At 38.8% G+C, this 16,912-nt stretch overlaps 1 protein-coding gene across 1 annotated transcript; it reads right to left on the bottom strand.

Moving 5' to 3' along the window:
- Positions 1-4,219: 4,219 nt before the first annotated feature.
- Positions 4,220-4,612, bottom strand: LOC126712977 (uncharacterized). Its single transcript, XM_050412554.1, has one exon. It carries the CDS (start codon positions 4,610-4,612, stop codon positions 4,220-4,222), a length of 393 nt encoding a protein of 130 aa, XP_050268511.1.
- Positions 4,613-16,912: the final 12,300 nt, after the last annotated feature.

The raw sequence follows: 16,912 nt of genomic DNA, 5'->3' as shown, positions 1-16,912 counted from the left end.
TCCATTTCTCCTTTGAAATGCGGCCCATTATCTAAGATAATTTCATGCAGTACTCCATATCAATGGATGATATTAGTTTGAACGAACTGAGTGACTTTCTTTGAATTCAACACTCTGTATGAGGCAGCTTCCACCCATATAGTAAAGTAATCATTAGCCACCAATATGAATTCATGACCATTCGATGTTGTTAGGTGGATCTTCCCAATAATATCTATTCCCCATGTAGAGAGCAGCCATGGTGAAGTCATCCTATGTAATGGCATTGGCGGCATGTGCTTCAAATCTCCATGGATCTGACACTGATGACATTTTCGAACATGAGCTAATCAATCTGCTTCCATAGTAGTTCAGTAATAACTTTGTTTCATTATCTTCCGTGTCAACATGTGTGCATTCATATATGGCCCATAACTTGACTCATAGACCTCTTCAATTACCTACTGCGCTTCCTTAGCAGTCACACAAAGGAGATGAACTCCATCATACGATCTTCTATACAACCTTTCACAACAAATAATATAATTAGTGGACAACCTCTGAATAGTCAATTGGTCATTCTTATCTTTAGACTTCGGGTATGTCCTCTCCTTGAGATATTGTAAGATGTCTGAATACCATTCACCTTCTCCATTTAGTTTTTCATCTCATTCTATCAACATGCAATAAGTCGACTCTTCCTTTTGTTCCACCACTATGGGCCGAGCTTGGTCTTCTTTGGGCCCATCCATTATGGAAGCTAATGTTGCTGAAGCACCTGTAATCTGGTTTTGCATTCTTGGCACATATTGGTATTGAATCTTTCTAGACTTCAATGCTAATTTCTGAAGGCATTCGTGATAAGGCATCAACTTCTCTTCCTTGATCTTCCACCTGTTCTGAATCTGACAAATTATCAATGCTAAATCATCGTACACTTCCAACTCTTCCACTCCAAGACTAAGGGCTACTTGTAATCCCATAATACAAGCTTCATATTCTGTGGCGTTATATTAGTGGCAGGAAAGTTAAACCAACCAGAAAATGGGATATGTGTCCCTGTTAGGTTCTAAAGATTTAGATTAAATGTTTAGAATCATGGTTGTGGGTTGGCAAACCAAGAGCAAAACATGTCTAGTCTAAGTGTTTATGCAATGCTTAAATAAGTGTGTTTCAAGATTTGAAGTCCAGTTGATTTCAGAAAAGAGAAATCAAGTTCTGCCTTCCTCAACCGATCAAGAATTAGACCCGATAGATAAAAAATCGTAGACACAGTTTTCTACAGAAGTTTATTTCAATCCAATCTCTTCTAAAAAATTTAGGGTTTCACTTAAACTTCTCCACATATAAAAGGGAAACCCTAGCCATATTTTAAGGACTTTCGGAAGACTTGTGTGTTACACTCTGTGAGATTTGAAAGGTTTTGTATCTTCTAACTACACAAGATTCTACCGGAGCTTAAACTACAATCAAGGATTGGTAGAACTAGTTGCTGCATTAAGATCAACAAGAAGAACTGATTTGAAACCTTTTAGTGGAGTCTTAAAGTCACAAGCAAGGGTGTGCTTGTGTTGCTGTAAATCCAAGAAGAGAAAGAGTCCGTAGATTCGGAGTTTGCACATGGTCGTGTCAGTAAGTTACTTTTTGAGGTAGCATTAGATTTAGGGTTAAATATTTTGTAAAAACTTCAATTCTCTTATAGTGGATTTAGTTTACCTTGAGGATAGTTAGGTCAAACCCTCCCCAGGTTTTTACCTTGAAACGGGTTAGTTTCATTGGTTTTCCTAGGTAATCATATCGTGGTGTTATTTACTTTTCCGCAACTTAGCATGCTATGATTTATTTGTGTTTAACCTAGATCTGGAAATTAATCTAAGTAATCACTTGGCTAATTAATTAGGTTAAACAATCTGTTAAAGGGGTCTAAACAAGCTCTCAGTCCCTTTTGGAGAAATTAAGAAAACTCCAATGCCACTTCCATATTGATTAGTTGCTCCATCAAAATACATCTTCCATGGTTCTGACTTTATCACCATGATATCTTCATCTGGGAAGTCTCCTTGAATTTCTACGGCTTCTTTAGGTGAACAATGGGCTAAGTGATCAACAATTGCTCTTCCTTTGCAAACTTCTAAGTCACATACTTGATATCAAATTCTGACAAAAGCAGAACCCATTTAGCTGTCTTCCTGTCTTGCACCAGCTTCTCCATTAAATATTTCAAAGGGTCCATTCTAGCTATCAACAGAACTTTGAAGGCAAGCATATAATGTCTGAGTTTTTGGGTGGCTCATACGAGCGCCACACATATCTTCTCAAGTGCTGAATATTTCTCCTCATAGGCCATCATATTCTTGCTAATATAGTAAATTGCATTCTCCTTCCTAGACTCCTCTAGATATTGAGCAAGCAAAGCCCCCATTGTTGTATTTGTGGTTGTGAGATATAGCAATAATGGCTTTTCGGGTACTGGTGGAACCAGTATTGGTGGCTTCATCAAGTAACTCTTAATCTTGTCAAAAACTTCTTGGCATTGTTCATTCCATATTGTAGGAACTTCCTTCTTAAGAAATTGAAAAAGTGGTTCACATGTCATGGTGAGCTGGGCTATGAACCTACTTATGTATTGTATCCTCCCTAAAAACCCTAAAATCTTTTTTTCAGTCCTTGGAGGCTTCATTTCTACAATTGCCTTGATCTTCTCAAGATCTACCTTAATTCCTCTTTGGCTTACCATAAACCCCAACAATTTTCCTGACGTCACACTGAAAGTGCATTTCTTTATATTCAACCACAACTTATTGAATCAAATCCATTCGAAGAAATTCTGTAAAGCCAATATGTGACATTCACAGTCTTTGGACTTCACTATCATGTCATCCACATAAACTTCAACTTCTTTGTGTATCAAATCATGCAACAAAGTAGTGGCTGCCCACTATTAAATGGCACCAGCATTCTTAAGGTCAAATGGCATGAACTTGTAGCAATAGGTCCACAATGGAGTAATAAAGGATGTTTTTTCCTTGTCTTATAGAGCCATCTTTATCTAATTGTACCCCGAAAAGCCATCCATGAATGACAGCAATGCATATCCCACTATATTATGAACCAAAATATCAATATGAGGCAAAGGAAAATCATCCTTAGGGTTGGCTTTATTAAGGTCTCTAGGTAGTTTTCCACCCTCAAGAATCCCACATTGTACTATTTCTCAACTTCTTCCTTGATCTTAAAAGTCCATTCTGGCTTCATCCTTCTCAGCTTTTGCTAGACTGGCTTCATAGTTGAGTTTGTTGGAATGCAATGTTGCACTATATCTATATCAATCCCTGGCATATCCTCATATGACCAAGCAAACACCTCTTTGAATTCCTTCAGCAATGTGACTAGTGCATCCTTCTCAGAATAAGTTAAGGTATGCCAATTTGGACCATCTTAGGTTCATTATCGGTTCCCAGGTTAATAGATTGGGTTTCTTCTTTTATAGGTTCTACATGTCCTTCAATTCCCCATTATTAAAAGTTTCTTTACTATTTTCCAAAATAAAAACATTCAAAGCCAATAAATAAGCAGAATCAGAAATTATATTATAGGGGGTAGAGTTTTTAACAGACTCTATAGGAATAGACACATGATCACAAATAGACTCAACAGGAATACCAATACTAGCAGAGACAGACTCAATGGGGATGGAATCAATGCTTTTAGTAGGAGTAAATGGCTTGGTGGTCTTGATCTTCTCTAAAGGGTCTTCCATGGGGTGGGTGGCTCCCTCCCTTGCCTAGTTCTTTAACTCAGTTGTGGCTTCGATGATGGCCGTTAGCTCCTAGTAAGTTCCTTCTTTCTTCAGTATCAATACTCTAGGGTCTTCATCCATACAATCTAGACCTTCACCATCAACTTCCATATCTGTAGACTTGTCAAATATATAGCCATCCAGTCACTCTATGCTGTCCATCCACTCCCCAAATAAATCTTGCCTCCCTTTGTTGCTTGGGTGGACATATTGGGGGAAGTACTCTAATTCACTACATTCCATTCTTTCATCTTCATCCTCAAGATTCTCCAAGGTTAAGTTTCTAAAGCTGTGGATCATTAGATTTCTATCAAGCAGCACCAATCTTGCATCTATATCATCTTCTTCATCAGTGTATGTAGTTAATGAGCCAAACTCTAAATTATGAAATGAACCGAATTCAAGAATCTCCCTACCATATTTGTCATATCGGGGGCCCAATTATGGACTGAAACCCATAATGCAACTCCAATTCGAAGGTGGCCCATAAGGGTATTCATCATAATCTCCCCCTATAGCTTCCTCATAATCTTCTATGTCTTCATCATAATAGTCCACCTCGTCATAAGAATTGTCTTCATAGAAAGCTCCCACATCTTCATCTTCTCTATCACTAGGAGGTTCACCCCTATCATTGCTGTTGTCTCGACTACCATAATCTTCATTGTCACTTCCTTCACTATCACTATCATCACTACTATTGTCTCCACCATCACAGTCTTCATTATAGTCACTATCAATATCTTTACTGTCATCAATATTACTATCTTCACTGCCACTGCCTTCATTGTCATCACTAGGAGCTCCTCCCTCTTCATCATCTTCGCCATCCATTCTTACTTCATAAGGATTCTTCAGTGCGTGTTGGCATGCTTCCTAGTATTCTTCCTCTTCTATGTTGCAGATATCATCTCCCAACAGTGTAGTCATTCCATCAAGGCCCATATAATCTGCCTAAACAATTGGGACCCAATCTGCATCTCTCTCCGTTATTTCTGGAAGCTTTGTGTCACAATTGGAGAATAATTCAAATCCAAGTAACACTCTTTTCGAATCAGAATCATATCTCAGTTTAGGAAATCCCTAATAATGCTGGCTATCTCCAGCTTTGATAAACTTCCCATTCAGTGTAGGAGTGTATGGCTTTAAAGGTTGTGGGGAGCTTGGGAGACCCTTTGCCTTAGCTTTTGCACAAGCCATCTTCTTCAACTCCATCTCTAGAAAATCTTCATTCATAGGTTTATAACCTAATCCGAAAGGTGGTATAGTTGTGGGAATCGTTGGGACTTAAACAGCTGCCTCTTTCACGGTCTTCCCTAGGCTCATCCCTGGAAAATAACTCATCTTCCTCACCATTGCTACCACATTGTTATTTCCATAGGGATCAAAGTCCATAAGGATCTTTTCAACCTCTTCTATCCTTCTTTCAAAACTAGGCTTTTCAATCTCAAAGCCATCTAAGGTTACTGGCTCATTCTCAGACTGGATACCAAAAATGGGCTTTAGGACGGTTAGAGTGTCCCCATATATAGTAACTATGGCTCTCTCATGTGGAAACCAAACCTTTTAGTATTGTCCTCTCTAGCTTATGGGATCCCACAATAGCCCATTGCATCAACCAAATGAATTGGTCCCTTCTGAACTATTTCCCAAGCACCAAAACACCTCCTCACTGATATGGGTATGTTGAGATAAGGATTTGGCAAAATGTACCTCTCAAGGATACATCAATGGAGAGGGTGAGAGTAGAGGAATTTGGAGAATCAAATGATGAAGATTGTGGATGAGTCAATCTTTTTTTTTTCTCTAGGGTTTCTCTCTCAAAATTCTCTCCAGAAGCTCTCAACATTTCATGGGTATAAGGGTATTTATAGTAGTGTGTATGAGGAATGCGAAAAGTCAGTTTCAACCAAACAGAGCATTCTGGCGACTCAACCTTATGACTGGAACGAGTTGCGAGCTAACTGCTTGGCCAGATTGGAAGTTTTGTCCTGTAGTGCTCTAGCTGTCATGACCCTTCAGCTCCCCTGCATGCTTCACACGTGTGCCTCCTTTGGTGACTTGCCAGTCGCAAGGCTCTTCTTGAGTGCACACATCTTGAGTTTTCTTCACACTCTTTCACACACTACCCTTACATAAATCCCACCTAAATACAGGGTATCTAATTGCTAAATTAAAAGCAAATTTGGTACGGAATAAAGCCAACACATGATTAAATAAATTCAACCTTACACTACTCATCTTCTCATTGATCTTCTTTTCACTCTCCAAGATAGGGGAAGTCTGATCAGTCTTGTCTCCTTCTTAATTATTCTTCATATTCTGGAACTATTGCACCATGAGATTCATGTCATCCCTCAATTGGATTTGGCTAGCCGCCATTATGTTTAGCAACTCTTGAGTACTCATCTACTCTTCAGCATTTTGGTGTTCCTCTCCTTCTGCCATGGTGACAGAGTCTTCAGATCTGTTGTGGCTTGATCTGTCTTGTAAGTCAAACACTGGGTTGCGGTGCTGTAGTTGTGGGGTGCCTTCTATACACAAGGGCTTCAGTACTGTGATAGGCTTGGAACTAGAACTGGCTTGACTATCACTCTTTGATTCTATTTGGAGTCTTCCCTCTAATGTTGACCAAATTTTCCCCTAAGAAAAGATTTGGTTGGGTCAATCAAGGCTAGGTCCCCATCTATTTCAATCCACTCAATCAAAACAAACATACATAGGATGCAATGCAATTTTAACATGGACCGGCCTAAGGACAGGATCAAAGTCATTACATTGTAGGGTGGGTTTGTTGTTTTATTATTTCCCATAGATAGGACGTTACACCTCCCAACTTGTAATGTAATGAACATTACGTTTGTCCAAACGATGTGGTCTATCCTTTTCAATCATCAAGAAATGATCCGGTGACTTTGGGCTATAAGTTGGTGAGTTCACCACTGGGTACCCGAATCTAATGAAGACCAATGATCCATGGTTACTACCACCAAATTTTGAGATGGGTGCATGCATAATTGTTGTTTGATGGCACACACAATGACAATTAAGGAAAGCTATAAACAACCAACATAGCATTTCAAACATCGTTCCATACAATATCGTACAAACAATATACAAACATAAGCAATATCATACAAGCAAAAAATATCATACAAACACAAGGGTATTTAATTGGTCATTTAAAGTCTAATGTGAAGCTTAGCCCTCGACATCCCCAATGGAGTCACCACTATAAGAGACCGGAACTTTTAGCGCTCTTAGAAAAGGGTTTATGAGAGACCGGAACTTTTAGCGCTCTTAGAAAAGGGTTTAGGCATCAGCACCTTCCCTTTTCAAAATCATATGGAGTCGCCTCTTATTTTATAAGTAAAATAAGAAAACTATACAAATTACAACATATCTTGAATAATATACATTCTCATTAATTGGAAATAATTACATCTTGGTAGAAAGAACTTTACATGGTTTCGAATCCTAGTTACAATTTAGTAAAAAAAATACAAATCCTTATTTCCTAGTAACAATATACCCAAAATAAAATAAGGCACTAATTCTACCAACCTAAGATTCTAATGTTCGGGGGCTAGGTTATAGGAAGGGAAGGTATTAGGCACCCATCCTGCCTAGACAAAGTCTAGTCTTCTAAAATTTAAATGACCATTACATACCCATATATCAAAATATTAAATGATATATAACAAATGACATGTTAAATCCTAGACCTTAGTGTTAAAATGCTATTTAAGAATGTAAGGTTGAATTTAATCAACCATCTTATTGGCTTTATTCCGTGCCAAATTTGCTTGTATTTCAGCATTTAGTAACCCTGTATTTAGGTGGGTTTTGTTGTAAGGGTAGTGAGTGAGATAGAGTGTCGAATGCTCAAGAGTGTGCAAGAAAACAGAGACTCGCAACTGGATCTCGCGGGTGACTCGCAGCTGTAAGCTGCCAGATGCAGCACACGTGCCAAGCATGCCAGAAGGTGAACAGTCATGCTAGCTAGAGCACTACAGGACAAAACAAGACAACTGGCCATACGGTTATCTTGCGACTGGATCTCGCAACTCAGTCAAGTCGCGAGGCCAAGCCGCGAGTCAGCCCTGTTTTGAAAAACCTGACGTTTCACATTCCTCTCTCACCTTAGTATATATACCCCTTATACCCACAAAAGAAGGAGAGCTTCCAGAGAGAATTTTGAGAGAGAAACCCTAGAGTAAAACAAGATTGATTCACCTACAGTCTATACATTAGAGTCTCTTCAAATTCTTCAACTCTCTTCCTCTCCATTGTCAAACCTTTGAGAAGCATTTTACCAAAACCTTGTTCTCACCATATTCATTACTGTGAGAGGGCTGTTTGGTGTTCTGGGAAGCAGTTAGGAAGAAACCAATCTACATTGGTTGATGCTATGGTCTAGTAGCGGAATCCAAGAAGCTAGAAAAGAAAAAGGTTCGACGCAACCTCGTTGGAGTAAGAAGCTTGAAGGGCTTAGGTGCACTGGGTAGATTAGGCTTGGAGGGTCTATTGCTGTTCATGTATGCCAACTACATTTTCTAGTGAATTGTTTACCGCTTGGAGGGCGGCAGAGAGATTTTATGCCGAGGGCTTCGGTTTCCTCTTCGATAACACATCGTGTGTTATCTTTGTGTTTGCATCTTCCTTCCCTTTTTATCTTTGCCTTTTATTATCTACTGCGGGTTATGATTTTAATTTGGCTTAGATTGTTTTTCCAATTCTATATTATAGCTTTTGTTCATTTTCCGCACACTAGTTGTTTGACATAAAGCTTGAATTGGTTAATTTGTAAATTGGGGATCTAAACGTTCAAGGGTGTTTTTACACTATTTGAACTTTCAATTGGTATCAGAGCGGGTACACTTCTAGTGGTTTCATTACCATTGTGTGATCCTTGACTCCCTATTGAGATGGATCGGTCTCAATCCCTAAATGCACCTCCATATTTTGATGGTAGTAATTATGCTTTTTGGAAGGTTCGCATGAGAGCTTTTCTGTGTTCCATTGATGAATCTGTTTAGGATGCTGTTGAGATAGGTTGGACCAGGCCTGAGGAAGCCAAATCCTCATGGGATAAGGCAGCACTCACTGCATCTAATGCTAACAGTAAAGCACTTAATGCGATTTTCTGTGATGTGTCTCTAGATGAATTTCACAGGATCTCTCACATTACCGTTGCTAAAGAAGCATGGGAGATATTGAAGACCACTTACGAAGGCACAAAGAAAGTAAAAGACACCAAGCTACAGATGCTAACCACTCGGTTTGAGGAATTAAAAATGAGTGAGGATGAGTCCTTTGACTCTTTCTATAGCAAGCTGAATGAGGTGATTGTAAGCAAGTTCAATTTGGGAGAGAAAACGGAGAATTATAAAATTGTAAGGAAGATCCTTCGATCATTGCCGGAATGTTTTCGTGCTAAAATGACAACGATTGAAGAGAGCAAGGACCTTGATGACATCAAAGTCCAGGAGCTGGTTGGTTCTCTTCAGACTTATGAGATGTCGCTGCCCAATCAACGGAAGAGTAAATCTCTTGCTCTTAAGACCATTAATGAGAAGGTGGAAGACCATGACTCATCGGGAGAAGATGTGGTTGACAAAGATGTTGCATACCTTGTAAAAAATTTCCAAAAATTCTTGAAATTCAAAAATAATGGCAAATTTGGTGATAAAGGAAAATTCCAAAGTTCAGGAAGGGAGAAAAGGGAATTCAAAAAGAAAGATGGAAAAGAATCTCAATCTACACAAGGTGTCATTTGTTTCGAATGTAACGGGCATGGACACTTTAAGAAAGAATGTCCGAATTATTTGAAATCGAAATGCAAAGTGTATGCCACGACATTAAGTGACTCGAATTCATCCGACTCAGATTCTGAAGAAAGCTGTGATGGAGAGGGGAACTATTCAGCTTTTATGACTATTGCCCATGTTGAGTCTTCAGACGAGTTGAATCTGCTTGTACGAGACCTTGGAGAACATAGTGTTGAAGAATCACTAGGATTTGTTGAAGAATCAAATGTTGAAGAAGATGAAAGCACAGCCAATCTTCAAGAGAATTATAACTCACTCCTGGAGAAGTCGGGTGAGTACACAAGGGTGGCCAAGGCAGTTGTGAGAAAAATGAAGAAGGCAGAGGAGGACTATAAAAGTCTCCTAATCCGATATAGGGAGGCCAAATGTGAGATAGAAACACTGAATGGTGAGCTGTCAGAAGCTTACACAAAAGTGAGATTTCTTGAGCAAGAGGTTGTGCAAGCGAATGCTAAAATAGAGAGGGTTACCACCAAGAAGCTAGATGATGTTATTTCATCTCAAAAGAGCTTTTCAGACAAATCCGGATTGGGATATACCGGAGGAAGTAGCTCATCTGGAAATGTTACTAAAGAAGTGAAGTTTATAAAGGCCAAAGAATCAGCTGATGTTGGTCCTACTGCTAAGAAGCCCAAGATAGGGGAGAAGAGAAATGTGGGGAACGAACGGTTATTGAATTCACGTAATCAATCCGTGGGCAGGTCTGAATCTCAAGCCAAGTCTCGTCCACGACCACAAAGAGGTCCTAGATCAAATTATGTGTGTCATCATTGTGGACTTCAAGGGCATACTCGACCAAATTGTCAAAAGCTGAGAGCAATGAATAGTGCAACTCCTCAAAGGTCATGAGGACCTAGAAATGATAGAAGAAATTGGGCTGGTGAACCATCAAGAGATCAAAACGGTGATCCCGGAATGATGAACGTGATGAAGATGATTGGTGCATTCACCAACTGCTTGGAAAGCTTCACACGAAGGTTTGAAAGCCCTAACTCCCGTACCCAATCCTATAAGGAAATTACCCCAAACGCAAGTGACGTGTGGGTGAAAAAGGGTACTCATGCATAAGCATTACAACATGTCCATGCATTAATACTTCCTATGCTTTGTGACGGTGTTTGATTGTTTGCTTGTTGTTTATGTTGAAGGTTGTTTGTTTGTCTTTTTGTGCATAATTTTGGTTCTCTTTTTGTTCTTTGATCAATCTTTTTCTTCTTGTGTCAAAAATCCAAAAATCACATAAAAATTAGAAAATCAAAAAGTTTGATTGACATAGTTGAGTTTTGTCTTTAAACTTGTTTTGCCTTGTACCTTTGTGCTAATGGCTTTGTGCATTTTCGAGCATAGCTTGTTCTTTGCACTCTTATCACTGTGGGAGAAATCTTGAAATCTATGTGATTGTTGTAAATAGATCTTCAAACTTGTCATGAATGATTAGTGAATGGTTTTGTTGATCTTGAGACATGCATAGACTTGTGTCTATATATCTTCCCACTCTTTATTTTTGTATTTGCTAAAAAGAGCTCATCAAATATAAATCTCCAAATGTAAAGAGATATTGAGCTGCAAAAGTCTGTTGCACATACTAGTATTCGACTAGGAAAAAGGGAAAGTGACCAAAAATTAAAGTGAGTTTATTCAAAAAGTCAAAGGCTATCTCATCAAGGTGTAATATCAAATATCACTCTCACAATGAGAGGTGATTGTCTCGAAAGGATTTAAAAAGATCAAATGCTATGATTGAAAGTGGAGTCAAATGTAAAGTTCCAAGTTATGTTATCAAGTTTTGTGGGAGGTCATATATGCATATTTCTATAATTGAGATGGATCACATGATCTAGTGCTAATTGTGTATGCCTTGGTTGAATTGATCATTGAAACTTCACATTAGACTAAGGACTATCTCATTGTTGATATCCACACACAACACACAAGTTTATGTTCAATAAATGCCATATTCATTTGTGTGATTGTACTTGATGAAATATGTTTTCACATGCTCAATCTTTGTTGATTCAAGCACAAAAAGACTTTTGATTGTTTTAGGTGTTTTTGGAAAGTATTTTGTTCTCAAAATCTGAAAATTTCAAAAAATCATGTTTGCCCTGTTTTGGCGACTTATTCGCGGGTAAGTCAAGTCGCAGGCCTCAGTTGCGAGTTTGCAGGTCAATTTTGGCGACTTGTTCGCGAGTGGAAGGTCTAGTCACGAGGGTTACTCAGAGATTTTCGCGGCTCAGCTCACAACTCCTTCGCGGGTAGACCTTCCAGTCGCGAAAAATACTTAGAAAATTTTTCAAAATTTTGCCTTTAAGTGTTTTGGCGGCTTGACCTGGCGACTTGTTGGCGACTCACTTAAGTCGCGAAAAACGCGTGTTTGGCAAAAATATGGGCAGTTTTTAAATCTTTTTCAGTTTTCCCTCGAACTTTTGTGACTATTCATCTTCTCTCAAAACTATCTCCTTCCCAAACACTCCGTGTACCCATTTTCAAACTCCATTGTTGCACTTGTTCACCTTCAAATCTTCGAAAAACAAGGTATGGGCTCTTATTCTCTCACCTCATATCTCTTACTTTGATCTTCATTTTCGTGAATATTTGTGTTGGTGTTTGATTTTTATTATGGGTTTGTTTCGGTGTTTTTGGGTCTGTTCTTGTTTAGATTATGTAAGAAATTGTTCCCATGCATATTTTTGTTCAGTTCTTGGTTTCATATATGTTCTTCTATTTGTCATCTTAAGTTTATCTGACTGCCTAATCTTTATTTGATGTTCTATGACATGTTGGTTTCTTTTACCCATTTTGCTTGAACCTAATTCGTATGGGTCTTTTGTGATCTCTGATCCTTCATTTGTGGTGAATCTGGTTTGTTGTCTCTATTTGCCATGTGTTTAATGTAACTCATGATTAGTTGCATTTCGCACCGTTCCATGTCTTGTCATGTGGTGTATGCACTATTTGTGGGGCTGGTGTGTTAGCATAATATTGTCATTGCATGATATTGTCCTCTTTTCTCTCTGATTAGGTCTGTACTATGTGGCATTTGCTTCACCAAATTGCTCATTTTTTTTCATATTCCCTAATGTTTATAATTCTATCTATTGTGCTATCTGTGTGTTGTGGCCTCTTCTGCTTGATTACAGATGGCTCCCTCAACTCCGAAGAAGAAAACTCCTACAAAGAAGGCTGACAAACGATTGAAAATGGATAATCTGTTTAGGTCTGTTCAACACTTTGAGAGATATAAAGATTCTTTCATGAAGTGAACCATAATTCAAGAGAGATTTGTGGATCTAGTGGACTTAAAGGACACATTTATTCCCACCTGTTTTGAGGGCAAAGGTTGGGAAAAGTTGTTAAGTGGATTACCAGGTGTCTGTGAGCCTCTGATAAGAGAATTCTAGTCTAATGTGAAGATTAGGGAAGATGAGTTAGATTGTTGGGTAAGAGGGCATGAATTCTCTCTAGATGCCCATGCTATTGATGAGGTCCTTGGTCTTGAGGGTTTAGAGGAGCATGAGTTTACCAACTACAAAGACAGGATGTTGTCTTTAGAAACTGTCCAAAACCGCATTGGTGGTCAAAGAGAAGGGAAATGTCTCAATACTACAGCATTTCCAGTTGACATGAGGTGCCTCACCATCATCATGATGAACAACTTGTATCCTGTGAAGAAGCTCACTACTATCAACAATGCCAGAGCCATTTTTCTTATGGAAATCAAGGAGAAAACATTCATTGATATCAACTCCCATATATTTGATACAATAATGGATGAGACCAGAACAACTTCCAGAGCTAAGCTGATTTTTCCTAGCCTTCTCATGCGGATTTTCAGAGCAAAAGGTGTCCCGATTCCTCAAGACCTCAGCCTAATGCCAACACCCTCAGCAATCAACAAGCAAACCATCATAAGAATACAAGTACGGCTTCCGGGTGATGTAGATGAAGAAGGGGCTGAACAAGAAGAAGGTGATCCAATGGATACTGAAGCAGAGGCTGCAGGACAGCTATCCACACCCAGAAGCAGAGCAAAGAGGAATAGGGCCTCTACCTCAACAACTGCACCTCAAGATGCATCTCAGGTCATCCTGGCAAGGCTTGATGGACTCAGAGATGTCCAGACAGTACAGTCTGAGAGGATGGCAGCCATGCAGGATCAGCTTGATATTCTCTCTGCAAAACTTGACAGCTTCACCACACATCATGGGCAGTGACCTTTTGGCCATTCCGGTCAAAAAGGGGGAGAAATTTTGAGAAACAGACCTTGAGGGGAGCACTATGTTGAGGAGGAGCAGTCATAAAGCACTTGAAACTCGGTTTATGTTATGTTTTGATAATTTGTTGATATGGGTTTGATACACTGTGGTTTTGGTGTATTTTTGTTTCTAACTCATAACTTATAAACTTGGTTTACTCTTTTTATATATATTGTTGATGTTATTCAGTATATATTGTGTTTTGTACCCATGTTACTTATGTAAGCTTTTAGGGTTATGTTTTTATGCATTTTTGTAGGCTTTATGGTTTGTACCATGCTTTATGCAGCCTTTTATGCTTTGTTTAAATCAGTACTTCTATCTAAATGTCTTGCATTTTCTTTTAAGTACGGTCACTCTTGTGCCCTTGTAGGATTGTTCCTAGATGCATATACTTAGTGTATTATGCATTGGTTGAGTGTTAGGCATACAAGTAACTTGCTTTGTTCTTGTTAACTTGTATGTTCAAGTGTTCATTCCAAGTGTGAATGAGCACTGTGATCACTACCTTGTGGTGATTACTTGGTTGATCAAGCCATGATTTGATACTTCACTTCATCTTTGCTTGATCACCTTAAGCCTGTTTCATATGCATTTCATACTTTTCTGCATACAATGATCATGGTGTATTGTTGTGTTTCAGGAGTTTCATGTTCTTATGATTCAAGTGCTTCACAGCTTCTAGAGTTAGGTGTGAGTGAGTTTTGCTCAACTGTTCCCAACTCACATGTTAAGTCTAGAGTCTGTTTTAGGGTTTTGTCACGGAATAGCCAAAGGGGGAGATTGTAAGGTTGAATTTAATCAACCATCTTATTGGCTTTATTCCGTGCCAAATTTGCTTATATTTCAACATTTAGTAACCCTGTATTTAGGTGGGTTTTGTTGTAAGGGTAGTGAGTGAGATAGAGTGTCGAATACTCAAGAGTGTGCAAGTAAATAGAGACTCGCGGTTGGATCTCGCGGGTGACTCGCGGCTGCAAGCCGCCAGATGCAGCACACGTGCCAAGCATGCCAGAAGGTGAACAGTCATGCTAGCTGGAGCACTACAGGACAAAACAGGACAACTAGCCATACGGTTATCTCGCGACTGGATCTTGCGACTCAGTCAAGTCGCGAGGCCAAACCGCAAGCCAGCCCTGTTTTGAAAAACCTGACGTTTCACATTCCTCTCTCACCCTAGTATATATACCCCTTATACCCACAAAAGAAAGAGAGCTTCCAGAGAGAATTTTGAGAGAGAAACCCTAGAGTAAAACAAGATTGATTCACCTACAGTCTATATATTAGAGTCTCTTCAAATTCTTCAACTCTCTTCCTCTCCATTGTCAAACCCTTGAGAGGCATTTTACCAAAACCTTGTTCTCACCATATTCATTACTGTGAGAAGGCTGTTTGGTGTTCTGGGAAGCAGTTAGGAAGGAACCAATCTACATTGGTTGATGCTATGGTCTAGTAGAGGAATCCGGGAAGCTAGAAAAGAAAAAGGTTCGGCGCAACCTCGTTGGAGCAAGAAGCTTGGAGGGCTTAGGTGCACTGGGTAGATTAGGCTTGGAGGGTCTATTACTGTCCATGTATCCCAACTACATTTTCTAGTGGATTGTTTACTGCTTAGAGGGCGGCGGAGAGGTTTTACGTCGAGGGCTTTGGTTTCCTCTTCGATAACACATCGCGTGTTGTCTTTGTGTTTGCATCTTCCTTCCCTTTTTATCTTTGCCTTTTATTATCTGCTGTGGGTTGTGATTTTAATTTGGCTTAGATTTTTTTTCCAATTCTATATTATAGCTTTTGTTCATTTTCCGCACACTAATTGTTTGACATAAAGCTTGAATTGGTTAATTTGTAAATTGGGGGTCTAAATGTTCAAGGGTGTTTTTACACTATTTGAACTTTCAAAGAACCTTAGATCTACAACCTTATTTTGTATAAAAAGGGTTTGATGAGAAAGCTTGATAACAAGTTTAAATCTGAGTTTCCATGAAAGAAAAGAATGACTTTTTAATAAAAATTCAGATCTGGTTTTATTTTTTAAATGTGAGGGAAAACAGATTTTTTTTTATTTTTTTATGAAAATGTAAATTTTTTATGAAAAATACAGATCTGGTTTTGTTAAAAAAATAGATCATATTTTTATTAATAAAATACAGATAAAATTTTTCTAAAAAAAATACAGATCAGGTTTTGTGAACAAAAATGCAGATCAGATTTTATAAAAGAAATATAGATCAAATTCTACAAAAATACATATTAGATTTTTTGAAAGAAAATACATGTAAGGACGCAGTTTGAGTTCCTAGCCTAAAGGATAAATGAACTTAGGCCCAAAAAGCCCAATACAATGAATTTGTAGAGAGTAGGTTGGAAAACTGGGCTTTAATGAATCAGAAAACAAGCAAAGTGGATTTAAATGACAAGAAAATGAAGATAGACTGGTTTATTCTAAATAAAATCGTCCTCGGCACAGTCCGAGGAGATTGGTTCTTATATATTTCTCTCAAATTTGATTACAAGTTCAATTCTTGATTGCTACATCCTTCTTCCTATTTTATACTCCCACTTTGCCTTCATCTCTGCCATCCACCTATAGGTTAGATTGTTGGTGCTCATCCTTGTCACATCAACACCTTCCTGAAGTTTCTGGAGAGTAGCTATAAAATTGAAAACTACTATTCAAGCATCACTTCCTCATTAATGTGGCCAGAGAGTTAGTTGTAAAGCATTTAATGCGGTGGCAGCAGCTTTCCCTTAGATATTTCCTAGCTCCCACCTCTTCTGTACGTTTATAATGCATGTCCTTATCAATAGAACCTCCTGGAACATCACCCTGGATGATAGGACACATATTTTGATCTTCGTTTCATCTAGCCAAAAGGGTATTCCTCATCGGCCCATCTCTCCCAGCCATTACAGTCGTAGCTTGCTCGTGAAGCTCAAAGTCTTACTTCTTCCTCACTACTGATCTATTCTCGAACCACTGTGCCTCCTCGAACAAGGCCCAAGGCCCAATATATTTGGGCCCGCATCCCCACAATACAGATCATATTTTATAA

This window comes from Quercus robur, chromosome 1 (genome assembly GCF_932294415.1).
Source record: "Quercus robur chromosome 1, dhQueRobu3.1, whole genome shotgun sequence".
In the NCBI taxonomy this organism is placed as follows: domain Eukaryota; kingdom Viridiplantae; phylum Streptophyta; class Magnoliopsida; order Fagales; family Fagaceae; genus Quercus; species Quercus robur.
Note: the sequence above shows the minus strand (reverse complement) of the source record. Positions and strands in the feature narration are given on the sequence as shown.

What these genes read in the sequence shown, in the direction of transcription:
- LOC126712977 (XM_050412554.1), bottom strand. Translation starts at nt 4,612, where the DNA reads ATGGATGGCGAAGATGATGAAGAGGGAGGAGCTCCTAGTGATGACAAT.